This window comes from Podarcis muralis, chromosome 5 (genome assembly GCF_964188315.1).
Source record: "Podarcis muralis chromosome 5, rPodMur119.hap1.1, whole genome shotgun sequence".
NCBI classification, from domain to species: Eukaryota; Metazoa; Chordata; class Lepidosauria; order Squamata; family Lacertidae; genus Podarcis; species Podarcis muralis.
Genome location: NC_135659.1, coordinates 66109684 through 66128077, shown reverse-complemented (window position 1 = coordinate 66128077; position 18394 = coordinate 66109684). Strand labels below are relative to the sequence as shown.

At 44.0% G+C, this 18394-nt stretch overlaps 1 protein-coding gene across 3 annotated transcripts in view; it reads left to right on the top strand.

Annotated features, from left to right (window-relative positions):
• Positions 1-16060, top strand: part of RHOC (ras homolog family member C) — a 34440-nt gene extending 18380 nt beyond the window's left edge. For all 3 annotated transcript variants that reach the window (XM_028734506.2, XM_028734507.2, XM_077929068.1), the window contains exons 2-5: positions 9573-9730; positions 10422-10542; positions 12287-12417; positions 15206-16060. In XM_028734506.2, coding sequence (XP_028590339.1) covers positions 9575-9730; positions 10422-10542; positions 12287-12417; positions 15206-15379 — 582 coding nt within the window. In that variant the 5' untranslated portion in view covers positions 9573-9574 and the 3' untranslated portion in view covers positions 15380-16060. The remainder of the gene's footprint in view (positions 1-9572; positions 9731-10421; positions 10543-12286; positions 12418-15205) is intronic.
• The last annotated feature ends 2334 nt before the right edge of the window (positions 16061-18394 follow it).

Here is an 18394-nt window from a genome sequence, read left to right as displayed (position 1 = left end):
AAGCGTACACAGTCAATTACAGTGTTGGAATCTGAGTTGGATTGTTTCCAGTTATCAACTTTGCAGCACTGAGTGAATGTGGCCTAGGCGCTCCTGTATTAATCATTCCTGCTAGCAAACCCCAATCAATGTTCCTGAGTCCACCGCGATATGGGTGCCTTCTTCCATTTTTTAATAGATTCAGTACAAAGTGAATAAAATCTTTTTTTTCCCTGAAGCATGATTGGGTAATTGCTGTACAATTTTTCTGCCTGCCTTTGGGGTGTATAAAACCATGAATCAATCATGAATGAATATTTACTTTTGACCCCACTTATTTTTATTTTTATTTTGCTCTGATCCTTTCCCACCGGCATGTAGCCCTTGGAGAGGTGGGTAAGGGTGAATGTAACCCTTTGCCCCCCCCCCTGAAAAAATGTTAATGGTCTCTGGAGACACCAAGGGAGCTTTTCTGTAGGAATTGTTGCATGTCCTGCAACATGATTATGTTGTCACTGATAGCATGAGGACAGTAGTCTTCACTAAAGAATATGACAGTGTTCTCAAAGCTACCAGCATGAGTTTGACCAAACTGCGGGAGGCAGTGGAAGACAGGAGTGCCTGGCGTGCTCTGGTCCATGGGGTCATGAAGAGTTGGACAACGACTAAACAACAACAACAAAGATGTGATTAGGTTTGAAAACCCATCAGGAAGATGAGTTAAGATTTGCCCAGTTTTTCTTTGGTCAAGGTTCATGTAACTCCTGCACTTGCTAACTTTTTGTTCATTGATTTCTTCTTTCTAACTGCGCCATGCTCTTTTATTGGCCTCTAATTAGATGCATGGGATGCAGGTTGCGCTGTGGGTTAAACCATAGAGCCTAGGACTTGCCGATCAGAAGGTTGGTGGTTCGAATCCCCGCGACGGGGTGAGCTCCCATTGCTCGGTCCCTGCTCCTGCCAACCTAGCAGTTCGAAAGCACGTCAAAGTGCAAGTATATAAATAGGTGCCGCTCCGGCGGGAAGGTAAACGGCGTTCCCGTGCGCTGCTCTGGTTCGCCAGAAGCGGCTTAGTCATGCTGGCCACATGACCTGGAAGCTGTACGCCAGCTCCCTCAGCCAATAAAGCGAGATGAGCGCCGCAACCCCAGAGTCGGCCACGACTGGACCTAATGGTCAGGGGTCCCTTCACCTTTACTAATTAGATGCATATTGCTCTGTAGAACCCATATGTGATTAACTACATTTCTTATAATCCATCTTTTGGCTGTGCCTGCTATTAGAGCAATCTGTCAGCAAGACAAGTCTTTAGCTCTTCACCCAGTTTGTCTCTCCCTTCCCCTAACACCAGGTATGGGGCTAAGGATGTGAGGGAACATATAAGTTATCAGTAACAAAGACATTTAAATGTCAAATAAACTTACATAAATTTAATTCGAGATGACCCTTTGTTACCCCTTAAGCCACCCCATACCTCCAGCTTGAATAGACTCATAAATTCCCAATCCTTGATTTGTGTGCTTCCCTTCTGGTTCAGTCCCATAGCTGCTCTAAAGTAGTAGTCTTATGAGTGTGCCAGTCAAAGGCTCCAGTATCTTGGCTCCAAGTATTGTTATAAAGGCTAACCTAAGGTTCCCAGATGTCCCCATTTCCCGGGGACAGTCCCCGGATTTACAAACAAGTCCCCATACAAAATCCATTGAATTTGAAAAGTGTCCCTGGATTCATTGAAAAAAATCTGGTAACCTTATGCTAACCAACAAAATGTTCAGACATGGTGGTTTCCGTTAGCAACCCAAGGGTGCTTCCCACATTCCATGCGTGCAAAAAATAAGCAGCAGGAGACCTACAAATACAACTTGCTTCATTTGCACTGTGGATCATGAGCTAAGGAAAAAAAGGACAGCAAAGCAATGCCACTATATCACTACTTGGGGGATTTGTTATTTTACCTCTAGGAAGGCCTAGTTCTGTTCTTAAAGGAGGTGCCAGGAAGATAGCAGCTCATTTTAGCAGTCGTAAGTAATTAATAAAATATATATGGCTGCCCATATCCGCATTCAGTGGTACCTCGGGTTACATACGCTTCAGGTTACAGACTCTGCTAACCCAGAAATATTACCTTGGGTTAAGAACTTTGCTTCAGGATGAGAACAGAAATCGTGCTCTGGTGGCGCAGCAGCAACGGGAGGCCCCATTAGCTAAAGTGGTGCTTCAGGTTAAGAACAGTTTCAGGTTAAGAACGGACCTCCGGAACGAATTAAGTACTTAACACGAGGTACCACTGTATATGGTTGGTTGGTTGGGTTGGATTGTAAAAAACTGGGGTCAACCAAAATGAAGGACAGGAAGAAGATCTTTGTAATGCTTGCATGTGCACAAGTTGAGCATGGGTGGAAGCACAAAGCTCGAGCACTTCAGCACCCCACTTCTCCCACACCAGATCTTGAGGGAGACTGCCAGTACCCTGTGTTTCTAGAATCCAGAATTCCTAACTGCAGGCTGTGCTTACTTAAACACACACTTCAAAGCCGCTAGATGACATCCTCTGTAGCTAAGGGGTGAGGAGAGAGACATGCCTCTTGCCTGCTTTCAATTATTGCCTAGTCATTCAAGACAGTGATTTAACAATGAGTTCCTATGGCAACATATCACCTGTATTTGTCAGACCTGTCCAACCCCCCCCCACCCCAAGCCGCAAAAGGTAACCTCACAGTGTCAAGATGTATTCTGTTTGGCGCTCTCCCGCTTACCCTCCAAAAGGCAAGTTAAAACATTTTTGCCATTGCATCTACATTAGCTGTTTGATATGGTGTTTCACTATATATGGCACACTTTTTAAAATGAATATTTTAATAGGTCAACTATTCTAAACATCTTACCCCTTCCTATATCTCTAAAACTAGTAGAATAAAAGAATTGTAGAGTTGTAAGGAACCCCAGGGGTCATCTAGTCCAACCCCTTGTAGGAAGCACAACTAAAGAATCCCTGGCACATGGCCATCCAAACTCTGCTTTAAAACCTCCAATACATTGGATCACTGAAGATTCAGATTCGAATCCCAAGGGTAGTCATAGATTCTCTGCTGTAGCCATGGTCATGTCCATAATTTTCCTTCATATGCCTGCATTACAACGGACTACTGGTTTTTATGAGTTTTTAAGAAGGCTTTATGTTGTGTGCTCCAAACTCTGCTTTTATTATTTTTATTATTGTAAAGACCAGTGGTTAAGCAATAAAGTTGCTTGCATTTTTAAACCAAAAAATGTAAATAACCACCCTGAAAGGCCAGCTGAGGACGAATGAAATGAGGTTTATAAAACACTTTGCTCAATAAAAGTGTTATATGGATGACAAATGTCAGACCCATCTCTGGCATAATTTCTTGCAGTAGGCTGGATGAAAAGGAATGATATTCAATTCTCCACATTTAACTGGCAGTATCTTAAGAGCGATGATCCCATCTGTTTTATCCAGCGACTGCAGGCTGAATGTGATGAATAAAATATTTAGCTCCTGTTGGCTTTGTCTCTGAGAGCAAGATGCTTATCAATATGGATATGCTCTGACTTTTTCAAGTCTTCCCTCTTTTAGCCAACCATCACACTTGGAAGTCTCCTCCTTCCATTCAATGTTTATGGGTTCAAAGTAGTCAGGTGAAGTCTTGTGAGCAGTACCTGCATCTGTTTCCTCCCATTGCACCTCAGACGACTTTGTGAGATTTGGGAGGGGAGTTTTCAGGTTTGTATAGTTGTCTAGATGCTAATTCTCCCCACCACATACAGAAGCATCTATGTATGTATGTTTGTTTTGTTTTAAAAAAGGACACAAGAGATCGTCCAAATTTGAAGCACATCAGTTAAAGTAAAGCCTGTTATGCAAGAATTATGGCAAAATGCTGTTATTTAGAACAAACACATAAAGTTCTGGTCTTTCCTGAGAGGGTTGTTTGTTGTTGTTGTTTTGCACCCTAGAACAACTTGTGTTGAATTGATTTGTCAAGGCAAAATAGCATAAAGGCAGGTATTAATATGCTGCACTGTGAAAGCAACATTACAGATCTATCCAGTCATGATACAGTAGATAACATGAATCAGGGCCAAGGTACTGTGGAGTCCATTGCACTGTGGAGAGCGTATAATTTATGGTCTGTGTGTGTGGTTTGGGAGCTGCACGGCCAGGGATAAAACAATGCTATCCAGGGTTGTAAAGACTGCAGAGAGAATAATTGGGTGCACTCTTCCCACCTTAGATCAAATCTATGCTGCCAGGTGCCATAAGAAAGCGGCAGAGATAGCGCAGGATAGTACGCACCCCGGAAATGATCTCTTTCAGCTTCTGCCTTCTGGAAGAAGGTATAGGGTTATAAAGGCCAGGACTAGCCGCGTGAGAAACAGTTTCTACGCAAAAGCAATTCTGGTTCTAAACACAGCAGGTCTCTATAGTATAAAGGTAAAGGTACCCCTGCCCGTACGGGCCAGTCTTGCCAGACTCTGGGGTTGTGCGCCCCTCTCACTCAAGAGGCCGGGGGCCAGCGCTGTCCGGAGACACTTCCGGGTCACGTGGCCAGCGTGACATCGCTGCTCTGGCGAAGCCAGAGCTGCACACGGAAACGCCGTTTACCTTCCCGCTAGAAAGCGGTCCCTATTTATCTACTTGCACTTAGGGGTGCTTTCGAACTGCTAGGTTGGCAGGCGCTGGGACCTATAGTATAGTGTATTTTAAAATGGGGTTTCAGAGTTTTTAGGGTTTTTGAATGTTTTATGTAGTTTTGTAGTAGTTTTATGTAGTTTTTCAATTTCATTGTTCTGCATGGGACAGTGACAATAAAGATATCGTATATTGTATATTGTATCATATAGGGTGTTGCATAATCTAGGAATATCCTTGCTTGGAGGTACTTTATTTGTGTTTATGATATATTTATGAAAATTTGTATACCACTTGATTGTAGGAAAGCCATCTTGTGGTGGAGAGTTCCATTGTCTGCTTCTGTGCTGTGTGCCTCTCTTTTCTTGTCTTGAATCTCTCACCACTGAGCTTCATTGCTTGACCCCAGGTTCTAGTATTATGAGGGGAGAACAAAATATCTATCTCTATGCGCTTTCTCCACACGATGCTTGCTTGGCTCACCCAACAGCTATGCTTTAGTCAGTGTTTCATCACCAGGTGAAGATCTTTCTATTTTATCAGGCTCTTAAACCTTTTTAGCTTCAGTGTCAATTTTATGACTTGATATTATCACACATTTTAAAACTTTCAGAATTATGGTATCGCTGTGAGTTTTTGTTACGTTGCTTTTATCCTCTGGCTGCTGGTTTTATGTTCTTAGATTTTATGGTTATTGGTTTCGTTTTTATTTTTATATGCATTTGTTTTTCCTTTATTGGAAGCCATCCAGAAAACATTTTGTTGTTGGGGAAAATATAAATGCAGTTAGTAAACTTAGAACATGTATATAAATGTCAAGCGTATCCTACTCTTGTCTTTAAAAACAAACAAACAAAAAACAAGACAACTAAAAAGCCTCAAATGTAACCTTTTCTACTCCCCAAGAATTAACTCTAGCCCCAGATCATCTCTTGTCCTTTTCTGATTCTATAGCACCCTTTTTGAGATAAAGGACAACCAGAATTGTACACAATATTCCAAGTGTGGTGTCACCATTGATTTGTATAAAGGCATTCCATTCTGAAGGAAATCTGCCCTGAGTGTTCACTGGAAGGACAGATCGTGAATCTGAGGCTCCGATACTTTGGCCACCTCATGAGAAGAGAAGACTCCCTGGAAAAGACCCTGATGTTGGGAAAGAGGGGACGACAGAGGATGAGATGGTTGAACAGTGTTCTTGAAGCTACCAGCATGACTCTGACCAAACTGCGGGAGGCAGTGGAAGACAGAAGTGCCTGGCGTGCTCTGGTCCATGGGGTCACGAAGAGTCGGACATGACTAAACGACTAAACAACAACAACATTACGGCTCATCCTTGGATGCCTTCCCTATAAAGAGCAGTGTGCAACAGGGCTGTGTTCTTGCCCCAACTCTCTTGGGCATATTCTTCTCCCTGTTACTCTCCTATGCCTTCAGCTTGACTGAAGATGGTCTGTACATCCATTCAAGAAGTGATGGGGGTCTGTTGAACCAGGAAATGTTTCCATTCCAAGACAAAAGTGTGACAGGTTCCTACCCAAGAAATGTTGTTTGTAAATGACACACACAAGAAACCTGGAGACAGTCAGGTTGTATATCCATATCAGTGACCAGAGGAGGAGGAATGACTCTTGGGGAGGAGCACAGAGAGAATAAATACCATGGCACGTCTTCATCGGCACAACTGGATGCCTTCATCTGCCCCAGCTGCAACAAAACATGTCTCTCCCATATCGGTCTCTACAGCCACAGCAGGCGCTGTAGTGCTCCAACAGTTCGACTTCACCCCTGAAGGTGCACTCTTCCATTGTATCCTGAGACAGACAGATGCCAACCAACAATTACAGTATTAGCAGTTTCATGACTGGGGAGCTGAAGAAATATCTCAGATAGTTGAATACTAGATTCAGGTTTAGTTTTGTTTTTTAAAAAAACCTAGAATTGGGTGTGTTTCCTCCCTTCATGTGGGTTGATGCGTGTGCCTTTTATTACCTCTAGACTGTATGGTCTTGAGTTAGGGTTTGTGACATCTACACATCAAGCAGGGTTTGTTCCAAATTGGCAAGTCTTATGAGAAGGCATTCATTCCTGACATATCCTGTGTCTGCTGGCTGAATCGAGGTATTAATTCTGAAGAATTGGGGACTCTAGAAAGGCTTAAATTCAGCCCTGTTAACACTCCATCCTCTTTTTACTGTCAGAATGCTAAACAGCACAGTCGTCTTAACCCCGGAGATTATAAAAGTTGTACAGCTGCTGCCCCTGAGAAGTCTGGCAGCTGAGAAAGGAGTGCAATACTGCACGTATTCTGGAGGTCTAGGTTTATGGCAAAATGTTCCAGTTGCAACCTTCTTGATAGTCAGCTTGGCTTCAGGCAGGGTAGGAGGAATGCTTATTGCTCACCTGCTGAACAAATGGATGAGGACTTCATCTTGCTTTTTGAAGCTGAATCTAATTAGTTAATCTATTTATGACAACACAAGTCTTGATTATACTTGGTGCTTTTCCCTGTGTTGTGGGAGTTTCTGTTGGGGTTTGTGTGTGTAATTGCCAGGGGAGTACACTGGCTTCTGTTGCAAGAGTGTTTAATCCAGCAGACAAATCCAGACAAATCGAGCACTATAGTTCTTTGAACTTCAAATGCCGAGCCTCTGAAACATTCATATCCCAGGTGTTTTCGCCTTTTTTAACCTGATTTTTCATTAGTCATGCTGGTCATGTGGCCAGCATGACTAAGCTGCTTCTGGCAAACACCGTTTACCTTCCCGCTGGAACGGTACCTATTTATCTACTTGCACTTTGATGTGCTTTTGAACTGCTAGGTTGTCAGGAGCAGGGACCGAGCAACATGAGCTCACTCCATCGCAGGGATTCGAACCGCCGACCTTCTGATCGGCAAGTCCTAGGCTCTGTGGTTTAACCCACAGCGCCACCTGTGTCCCTTCCCTTCTGTTTAAAGGTAAAGGTACCCCTGCCCGTACGAGCCAGTCGTGTCCGACTCTGGGGTTGCGTGCTCATCTCGCTTAAGAGGCCGGGAGCCAGCGCTGTCCAGAGACACTTCCGGGTCATGTGGCCAGCGTGACGAAGCTGCTCTGGCGAGCCAGCACCAGCGCACGGAAACGCCGTTACCTTCCCGCTATAAAGCGGTACCTATTTATCTACTTGCACTTGGGGGTGCTTCCGAACTGCTAGGTGGGCAGGAGCTGGGACTGAAAGATGGGAGCTCACCCCGCCGCGGGGATTCGAACCGCCGACCATGCGATCGGCAAGTCCTAGGCACTGAGGTTTTACCCACAGCGCCACCCGCGCCCTTCTGTTTACAGGTGCCTAATTTAGGCACCTGTGTGATTTTCTTGGTTTGTAAGGCAAGAGTGTGGGCAAAACTTTGTACAGGACTTCCAACCTTCAGAATGACTTCTGGCTATCCTTGTGTTTGGAGCCCACACCAGCTCTATCTTGGAGCATTGCTTAGGTATGCAGGGTGAAATGTTGCTAGAGGAGATCTGGCTGCAGCTTCCTGTGCTGTGAATGTGCTTACACAAATCCCTTGGAATTCCCCATGGAATCCCTTCGTTGGCTCTGCTCCAAACAGCAACATTCTCCTCTCTTCTCCCCTCGCTCCCCAGCACAGTCCACCAGTGCCTTTAGCATAATACCCCAAAATTGAATAGGTGCAGATTTGGGGTTGAAGCTACATATTAGAGCACCCCCTCCCCAAAAAAAACCTTATGAATGAGGGCAGCTTCAAAAATTTGAAGCTGGGGAAGGGCAGGGCAGTAATATATAATATTCACAATGTTTGTCCAGCAAAGGCAGTGATACATGTTATAAGTCATAAGAATAATTGTTTTTCCTTGCTTGCACAATATTGCCGTCTAAATATTTTGAAATTTTCAGCTGGACCTTTCTCGAGTATAAATGCTTATTCATGTTGAGTGTTGTTTCTGTTGCATCACTGTGTTCTCCAGGCGCACTTTATGGTTTCTAAAATAACTTCTGCTGGATTGAAACCCACAGAAAGTCTGGTGTGCAGTGACATTTTTGTGGTTTTTGTAGCTAATCTATACATCTGTTCTGAAATGTAGCCCAGCCATGTTCTTGCAAGTGAAGTCAGTGAGACAGTCAAAGAAAAGCGTGGCTTTTTTGAATTGTGAGGTGATCGGGAAAGTACTTGTGACATTTTAAAATGAACTTCCTTTTGCTGCATGGTAGCAGGAGGGATTTTTAGGCAAGAAGGAGTTATGAGCTATCCAGTAGCATAAGGGTGAGCAGACTTGGGGTTTGTCCAATCTGCTTTGGGTTTTTATTAGAGCCTTAAGATCTACCCATCAGAGCTAAGTGCAAAAGTCAAACAGTTAGAATTAAAGAACAAGGTGCCTCTGGGTGCATTCTGAGCTGAGGAATTTGCCTCCAGTATTGGAACAGAATTGAGGCTGCCAACCCATCACATGAAAGTCTACTCCTGGTTATTAGCTTATCTTTATTTTAGCAGCCTAACTTGGGTAGAAAAAGTTGTTTTGCTGTTGCTTATCATTAAACAATGGGGAGTCAGAAACTGTTAAGTTGTGGGTGAACATATCAGACGACACAGCGATTCTTCAAACAGCTCTTGTTTATTCCCAGGCCAGAACAGAACTGAACTGAAGGGTTCAGTCAGCCTGCTTATATAGAGCTCCGGTACAACGTGACTATAACAATTTTCTAAAACTATCCAATCACTGAATGTCACTTTCGATCCCTTATTTGCATAACTATCTACAGTATCCCCCTGCTGGCCCAGGGTGAGAACTTCAGTACATAACAGAAACGTTTGCCAGTACCCTGCAAATCACCAAGAAATTTACTAGTAGATCCCAAACTATTTTTTTGCCCACCCCTGTTGTAGGATTCCAGCGTCTTCGTGATCTGTGTTTCATATCTAGCCTTCTTTTTCTTTCTGCAGGCATGGCAGCGATTCGGAAAAAGCTGGTGATTGTTGGAGATGGTGCTTGCGGAAAGACCTGCCTGCTGATTGTGTTCAGTAAGGACCAATTCCCAGAGGTCTATGTGCCAACCGTCTTCGAAAACTACATTGCTGATATTGAAGTAGATGGGAAACAGGTAACTCTCTCTGCTAGCAGGTGCACCTTTGAGCGTACATATGCTTTTAACCCCAACTAAATATCACATCAGTTTCTGTTGCAGTTCATCCCTGAGTGCGGAACTTCATGCTGCTCCTTCTGACACCAATCCCTTTAAAATGTTCTTGCCCAGCTCTGTCACCTGTTGCCAAAACCCTGATTTCATCCTATTCGTCCCCACTCCCGCCTCAGGTTAGGTTTTCCCTTTGGGTCAAGCTGTGTACAGTCCATATCATACTCAATAAAGGTTTACAGTAACTTCAGTAGAACTGTTCTAAAGTACTATCAATGTCATGCTGTTATCTCTGAGAGGCTGCACATCTTGTAACTGACCGTCCCACATTGGTCAGTAGGGATGTTGCTGTGAGCTGTGTTTGGACCTGGCCTCTCCTGACAGCTTCATGATCATCTGACACCGTTTGGTGGCACCCTTGAGGGTAGCGCTGCAGTCCTATAAAACACACTGGATAATGGCCATAATCAATTCCTGGGCTCAGGCAGTTTAATTGGGGTAGATGTTGTGCCAGGTTGCCTTTAAAGCTGCCTGTTAACCAAGATGTACTATGGGGAGAGAAAGAAAAAAGGGTCTGTGCTCCTGTTTGCTTCAATTTCTTATCCAGAGTGGTATTGATGCTGCTGCTCACTGATAAAACTTCCTTCTGTCTCTCCAGGTGGAGCTGGCCCTTTGGGACACGGCTGGGCAGGAAGACTATGACAGGCTACGGCCCCTCTCTTATCCAGACACAGATGTTATCCTCATGTGCTTTTCCATTGATAGTCCAGACAGTTTAGGTAAGGCTATGACACTCTAGGCTTGAGGTAAGAGGCCGTGAGGACACAGAGCATGTGATACTGCCCATTTGGTGGCTCATGGTCACACCCACAGGATACAAGGGAACTCTGTGGGCGGGTGGGTTGAGAAAGCTGAAACACCTAATTTAGCTTTCAAAGTAGTGATTCTTCCAGTCCCTGCAGGATTCAGATAAGCAATGGCTATTTTGGGAAACATTGGTCACATTCACACCAGATATTTAAAGCACACTTTAAGGATCATAGCCTCCTGCAAAGAATCACAGGAACTGTAGTTTATTAAGGGTGCTTAGAGTTGTTAGGAGGTCATTTGCAGAGCTACATTTCCCAGCACCCTTAAACTACAGTTCCCAGCATTTTCCACAACTGTTGCAGGGGTCTAAGAATGTTAAGGGAAGTGCCATAGCTCAATGTAGAGCACATTTTTTTTGAGTAGGTGACCGTAAGTCTAATTTCTGGCATCTTCAATTAAAATGGTCAGTGGCAGTAGATGGAAAAGACATTGCTGGAGAGCCAGCAGACATTGAGCAAGATCAGTGGTGGGGAACCCCTAGCCTGTCTCCCCCCCCCCCCCTCCATGAAAGACCTGGATTCGAGTCTGGATCTCTGTAGAACAAACAAGGAAGAACAGAGGTTATACTGGCTGATTCATGTGTTAATAATTTTGTTGAAATTGTCACTGGTTTTATTTTATATTGTTTGAGGTACCCCAACCTTGTTTGATCATGGACAAGATAAAAATGAGATAAGTAGGTAATAAATAAAGGCCTACTGGTCTATACATGAAAGCAGCTGCCTTGCCCTGTTATCCAGGGGCTTTTCAAACACGTTTGGCTGCTTGCAATATTTTTCTCACTTGAAAAAGGGGAAACCTTATCCCAGTAACCACTGCTTTCGAATGCACAATCGAGAATCAGGAGCACTATTTCTAACTATGAATTTATTCATAGGACTTTATGGACCGCAGTATTGTCACATTTTAACAGATAACACTTTGCCTCTAAAACTCCAGGTAGTGACACTTTTAAACAGCCTCTACACATAGATATGTGTACGGGTTTGGCAGATGATGCAGGATATAACCAGCAAGGCCCATGTTAGAGCAGTTCTGTGTTAAACAGCATCTTGTTGGCTGGAGGATGATGATAGGATCCTGCCTCTACATTTGGGGGCAAACAGTTAACTGGGCCTTACACAACTACTAAACTGCGTTGACTCCTTGGGCATCTGCTAGCACTATAGACTTAATAATGATGACAGTATTTGTCATAGATGGATTCTGCAGGGAAGTGTGTGTGCTGGGAGACGCTTTGAACTTTTCTGCACAGCTCCTTCTGTGTGGTGTTCTGTCTCTCTGAAACTTAAGATTTTTTTGCTGTGGCTCTGGGATTTGTGTGAGGAGAGCTTTCCCATATTCCCAGTCACTTTCTTTATTTCATTGGCATAGGGAGTTCAGTGTTCCCTTTCAGCTGCTACTGGGTGTGGTAGGGAGAGCAGGCTCTCAGCCATGCGCTGGCCAGGGCTCTGGAAATAGGACTCTCATTGTATCCAGTCTTGCTTTTGGCAACGAACTGGATCTGGGGATGGCCTGTTTTGAAGAGGTCTCAGCCAGCTTCCTTTTTAAGTGCCATGGGATTATTATACCTGTGAATCTGTCCTTCATTGGGAGGGGGGCTTTTATTTCATGGCCTGACCTGGTTCATGAGAATGTGATTGGCCTTTCCAGAAAACATCCCAGAGAAATGGACACCTGAAGTGAAACACTTCTGCCCTAATGTGCCCATCATCCTTGTGGGGAACAAGAAGGACTTGCGGAATGATGATCACACCCGCAGGGAACTGGCAAAGATGAAACAGGTAGGAGGAGCCTGTTGTTGTTGTTGTTTTTAAAAAAGCTTGGTGGAGTTTTTGTAGTGAGAAATAATTCACTTGCTTTACATAACATTGTGTAATGTTGTCATTGTGATGTTTCTGGGAAGGCTTTATACCAGCAGCCGCTGTTGCCACAGCTTGGAGAACTCTTCATACCAGAATTACTGATGGCTGCTACTATGCAGTAAAGTGCTCTTGGGGAGAATCTATAGCCCTCCTATCCTTTTCTAAACAGCAAGTCATCCAGTATCCCTTAAAATGGGTGAGATAACTGAAGATTTTCAGATAAAACAAGTGCCTTTTGTGTATTCTGAAACTGTAACTAGGGAGCATTATTCCAAGCAGGATCACGTGAGAAATCTTCAAAAGTAAATAAAAAACTTAAAAGTCGGGGGGGGGGGGCAGAAAATTAGATAGTTAACACAATTAAATAGTATACATGGATCTGTGCTCTACTCCATACAATGTGTGGTGCAATATGCATCTTATTTAAAGTATTACACTGAAGTATTAGGTGAAACTTGTAAATGCTCTGGATTTTTCACACAAGAAATTTAGGGAATCACTTTTCTTTCTGGGAGATCAGAATATTATTTCAAAACTAGAATGATTTGTCAGTACTTGAATTGGTATACTAACTTCACCCACCCCCCAAGTTTCCCATCTCATATAATATTGGTGATTAAGAGAACAAAATGTCTTGTGAATAATCATTTGCTCTTTAGTGGAGCACTCCTTGAAAGATGTTGGGTTGCTTTTAGGAGGTTGATGCAAGCGTCTCGATTCTGGAATATTATGTATGGATTTAGTTGAGTTTCTACATTGCAGGGCGTTGGGACTAGATGACCCTCAGGGTAGCTTCCAACTCTACAACTCTGATACTACCATCTTTCATTATGATTTCATGTTACCTTATTTCTTGATATTGCAGCCATATGCTCTAAATCTTTGGTTCACCTGGAAGATAGTGCCCTTCTCCAATGGTGCTCTTAATCAGTTCCGACGTTCCTCATAATTCTTGGGAGGATATTCAGGGCTTTTACAAGAAAGTACACGGGAAGTTGCTCCCACTACCACTTTCCCCAACACAGTAACCTTTGCAGAAGGGGAGGACTGGTGGTGAAGCTGCCTCTGAGCAGGGTCAGTAAGATCTCTTCCAGGCAGAGGTATTGGCAGTTAAAACTCACATAGCTCACTGCTATTGAGCGTTATCAAACATTCAGGCTGTACAGTGGTACCTCAGGTTACATACGCTTCAGGTTACAGACTCCGCTAACCCAGAAATAGTACCTCGGGTTAAGAACTTTGCTTCAGGATGAGAACAGAAATCGTGCTCCGGTGGCACGGCAGCAGCGGGAGACCCCATTAGCTAAAGTAGTACCTCAGGTTAAGAAGAGTTTCAGGTTAAGTACGGACCTCCAGAACAAATTAAGTACTTAACCCGAGGTACCATTGTAATGATAAAAGTCTATCCAACTGACACTCGGTGCTCCTACTTTTGGAAGTGTTGGTCTACATGCAGGCCATGCATTTAAAGCACCCCCCCAAAAAAAAAAGAATAATGGGAATTGTAGTTTAAGGGTGCAGGGAAATGCAGTTTTGTAAGGGTGAACTGTAGTCCTCACAATTTCTTTGGGGGGGGGGAGAGAGAGAGAATGGAATGTGCTTTAAACATGTGGTGTATATGCAGCCCAGGGGGAAAGGGTGGGCTGGCATGTGCAGAGTGTAAGATTCCTTGCTCTGTGGTTTTACCTGGTGGTGAAACCATTGTGAACTGAACTTCAGAGTGGGTTCGTGTTGGGAATTTTGAGCTGAAGGAATTAAAAACTAAACGAACACCAATCTTCCTAATTCTGAATTTGGCAATATCTTTGGTTAAGATCCAGAAGTGGATTAAAGGATTTTGGGGTGGGAACGAAGAGGCAGTTTGTACTGTAACAACAACAAGAAGAAGATGGGTCTAGTCTGGAGTTAAAGTTGGATCTCATCTCTTTAAATATTGAAAACTACTGCTTGGAAGCAGCGTTCCTGAAGCCCTATGAGATATAGAAAACCTACAGTGGAGTCAGAGCCTGGTTTGGGAGGGACTCCCTGATTTTTTCAGTAGGACAAGCCTAGCACCAGGGCAAGACAGAGACACCATAAAGGTAGATGGCAGAGATTGTAGATTGATGATGGAGCAGTGTCCTGCAGGGTATAGCATGGACTAGTGGTCCAGAGGAGATTTGATCACTGCAGAAACCCATAACAAATTTTGCTAAGACGTCTACATGTTTGCTGTCCTCTCTCCCTTGCATCCAGATGGCTTGGGGCAGATACGTGAACCACAAAGTTCTCAGGTACAAGGATTAAGCCCCCATCTTACCCTGTATGACTATAGGAAGGATGCTAAAATCTGCTTCAAGTGTTGTGTGAATGGGGGTCCACATATAGAAAGCGCCAATGGGGCCACAGCACTGGCCCTGCCCCTGCCCCAGAATTTGCACTGCCCAGCCCTCTGGCCTTCCAAACACTGAGTATATATCTGAACATGGAAAAGGCCTTGCTGGCCCTTTCTATACGTGGATCGTCCTCTTCCCCCCCCCCCCAATTCATCTGAGAATGTCCTTTCAGTCTTGCCAAAATGGCCACCCATATTTCTACGAGGAGCTGTGCTGCTTTTCTCGGCCAGGATAGGGTGTTACACCTGTACTAACTCAAGTTCTTCCTTAAATCAAGCCTTGCAGAGGTTTCATTAATTTGGATTGTGTTTTTTTTTCTTTGTCTTCACAAGGAGCCAGTGAAACCAGAGGAAGGGAGAGACATGGCAAACCGGATCAATGCTTTTGGCTACCTTGAGTGCTCAGCCAAGACGAAGGACGGCGTGCGGGAAGTGTTCGAAATGGCAACTCGAGCCGCCTTACAAGTCAGGAAGAACAAAAAGCGCAAAGGTTGCCCCCTCCTGTAAAAGGGGCGCATTGGCAGATGATGTGACTGTGCTGTCTGAAGTGTATCTTTCCCTTTCCATGCACCCCACAGATGGGGTCAAGATGGAGAAGTGGAGCTATTAGCTCTATCTAGAATAAAAAATTTAACATGCTGGCTATGTCCTCCATCCCTCTGCACAGTAAAACTTCCTGGGACACACAATATAGGCATCTACACGGTCTCTTCCTGTGTTGCATGCCCAGGCTGCCTTTTCCAGCTCTCTCATGGGCCAGAGGTGTCTTTCTGAATCCTCCTTATAAACAATGTCCTTTTTGTATTGGGCAGGCAGTGTACTTGAACTAACTCTGTATTGTTCTTTGCTCCCAATTTTTACTAATCCTACTCTTCAGTGCTTTGTACAGATTCACCAGTGCTTACCCTTGTGTCTTCCTGTTCTTACATATTACGGAAGCTAAATTTCTGAATATTGCAATCTGAGAATGTGGAGCCTGCCTCTGGTTTACAAATGGATGCACTGGCTTCTCTCCACAAATGTGCTAAAGCAAGCGGGGTAAGTCTTGCCAAAATGGCCTCCTGTATTCACATTAAGGAGCTGCGCTCTGTAGTGGTCAGAAATAATCTTTGCTTCTCTTTGGAGCAGCAGTGCCTTGTGTTTTTGGCAATACTGTATTCTCACTTCATTAAATTAATTCAAACTTGAGCTCGACTCTTTTGTTGTGGATGCTGTATGGCTGTCCATCTGCACACTGAACTGTATGAAGCTGTGTTGATTCTGCTGAGCATCACTAGGGCAGTCAAACTGTGTTGGAAGTTTCTCAGCTGCTTCATCATATCTTTCTTGGTACCTTCTCCCTCACAATTCCATAAAGTGTAGCAACTCAGCTCCTTATCTTTGGGCAAATCTATTAATACAAGGGTATTGGTGGGTATTGGGACGCGGGTGGCGCTGTAGGTTAAACCACAGAGCCTAGGACTTGCCGATCAGAAGGTCAGCGGTTCCCGTGACAGGGTGAGCTCCCATTGCTTGGTCCCTGCTCCTGCCAACCTAGCAGTTCAAAAGCATGTCAAAGTGCAAGTAGATAAATAGGTACTGCTCCGGCAGGAAGGTAAATGGCATTTCCATGCGCTGCTCTGGTTCGCTAGAAGTGGCTTAGTCATGCAGGCCACATGACCCGGAAGCTGTACGCCAGCTCCCTCGGCCAATAAAGCAAGATGAGTGCCGCAACCCCAGAGTCGTCCGCGACTGGACCTAATGGTCAGGGGACCTTTTACCTTTATTGGTGGATATTTGGATTCCCAAGGTCATAGAATGATGACCTGCTTCGCTTCAGAGTCCAGATAGTTGGACTATTTTTTAAAAAAGTAGGTGGAAAGCTAGCAGAGCAGGGGGGAAGGTGTTCCATTTAAGCTCTTTTCCCAGTGCTGAGATATGAAAGGTAGGAGCTAAATGGCACCTTAAACAGAGGTTATAGGCGCAACAACAGAATGTCTAGGCACACTTATTTAGTAACAAGAATACAAAGCTGAAAGTGAATGAACTGCAGCTAAAATGTTCATTTTTCACATGTCTAGTCCTTGTGCTTCCCACCCCCCCTAATATTCTTAAGAGGGTCTCTTCTCCAGTCTTTCATAGAGTAGTGGGGAGGCAGAAAAGGGTCCTCCTTTCCTTCCACTCTGCAGTTTTAATCTGAAATCTTTGAGCCCAGAGCTCAGAAACTGCTCACACTAATGAAATTCCCTGTTGCAAAATGCGCCTAGAACAATGGGAGTTTCAAACACTGGATAGGAGATTGCCCAGGACTCCCATGTGTACCACCTTCCATTGGGGGAAAAGGGAGGCTAGAAACTTAACTACACTTTCTAAACATGTAAAGACTTTTTTAAAAATTAAAAGCGATCAGTCCTGCAATCTGACACCATGGGGCAGCCTATTCTGATAGTGGCGGGCGGACAACTCTTTTATCACCTCACTACAACTGCTTTGTTTCTCATGTAGCCTGACCTTGTGCATTCCTTTCAGAGTGAGTGATTCTGTGGTTCACAGGTAAGAAGGGAGGAGCAAGGAGCAAATAGCAATAAGAATGAAGCATTGGTGGGAACATGAAAATGTTTTTTTTTCCCCCAACACAAAAGATGAGAAAGTTGGCAGGGTTATCCTACTTTAACAGCTTTGTCCCCCTGGCCTCCTAACCCCTACTGCTAAATAAAACAGTGGCCAGATTCTTTTTGCAGATAGAAAAAGCAGGCTCTGGGGAGAAGATGTGGGAGAAACGATTGATTTTATACACGTCAACTCAAGTGCATTTTATACCTCTTGTCATGGGACAGGAACCCCCTTCATTAGCAACCCTCAAATACTATTGAGCATGTAACTGTAGATGGTGCCATCTGGTGGATGAATTTTGTGTTGCTTGAGAACAGCAATGGCATTCTCTTGTTTTTAAATCCTGATCAGAGAGAGACGGCACTAGGACTTTATATTTTTAAAATACGATTTTCCTAACTAACTGAAAACTCCTCATGGGTTCTCTTGCTGTAACACAATAGGCTTCCAAAATCCATTGCTGTGGAACAAGCAATGCATTACTGCCTTTTAAAATGCCTTGCCTATGTTTACAGAAGACAAACCAAGTTATCTGCCTCTATGGGCATTAATGCAACAATATGTAATTTTAAAAGTAGAAAACAATCTATTGTAACACTTCCTTGCTTTGCACACTGCTGTACTCCCAAGTGCTACAGATCACTCGTGTTTAATTTAATAGACTTGAAACTTGCCAAACATAGCTTCCCATAAACCATTTTTTTTAGCTTGCACATTCCTAGCAAGAGTCAGTACAGCAATGGTGGTCTCAGCATCAGAGTCCCAACATCCACTCAGCCACAAAGCTCCCCTTTAGGCCAGTTGCTATCTCTCAGTCTAATTTGTCGCACAGGTTTGCTGGGAGGATAAAATGGAGATAGAGAGAACCATGTGCCTTGCCTTGAGCTCCCTGAAGGAATGAGCTGGGTTGTCTATAAAGGTAAAGGACCC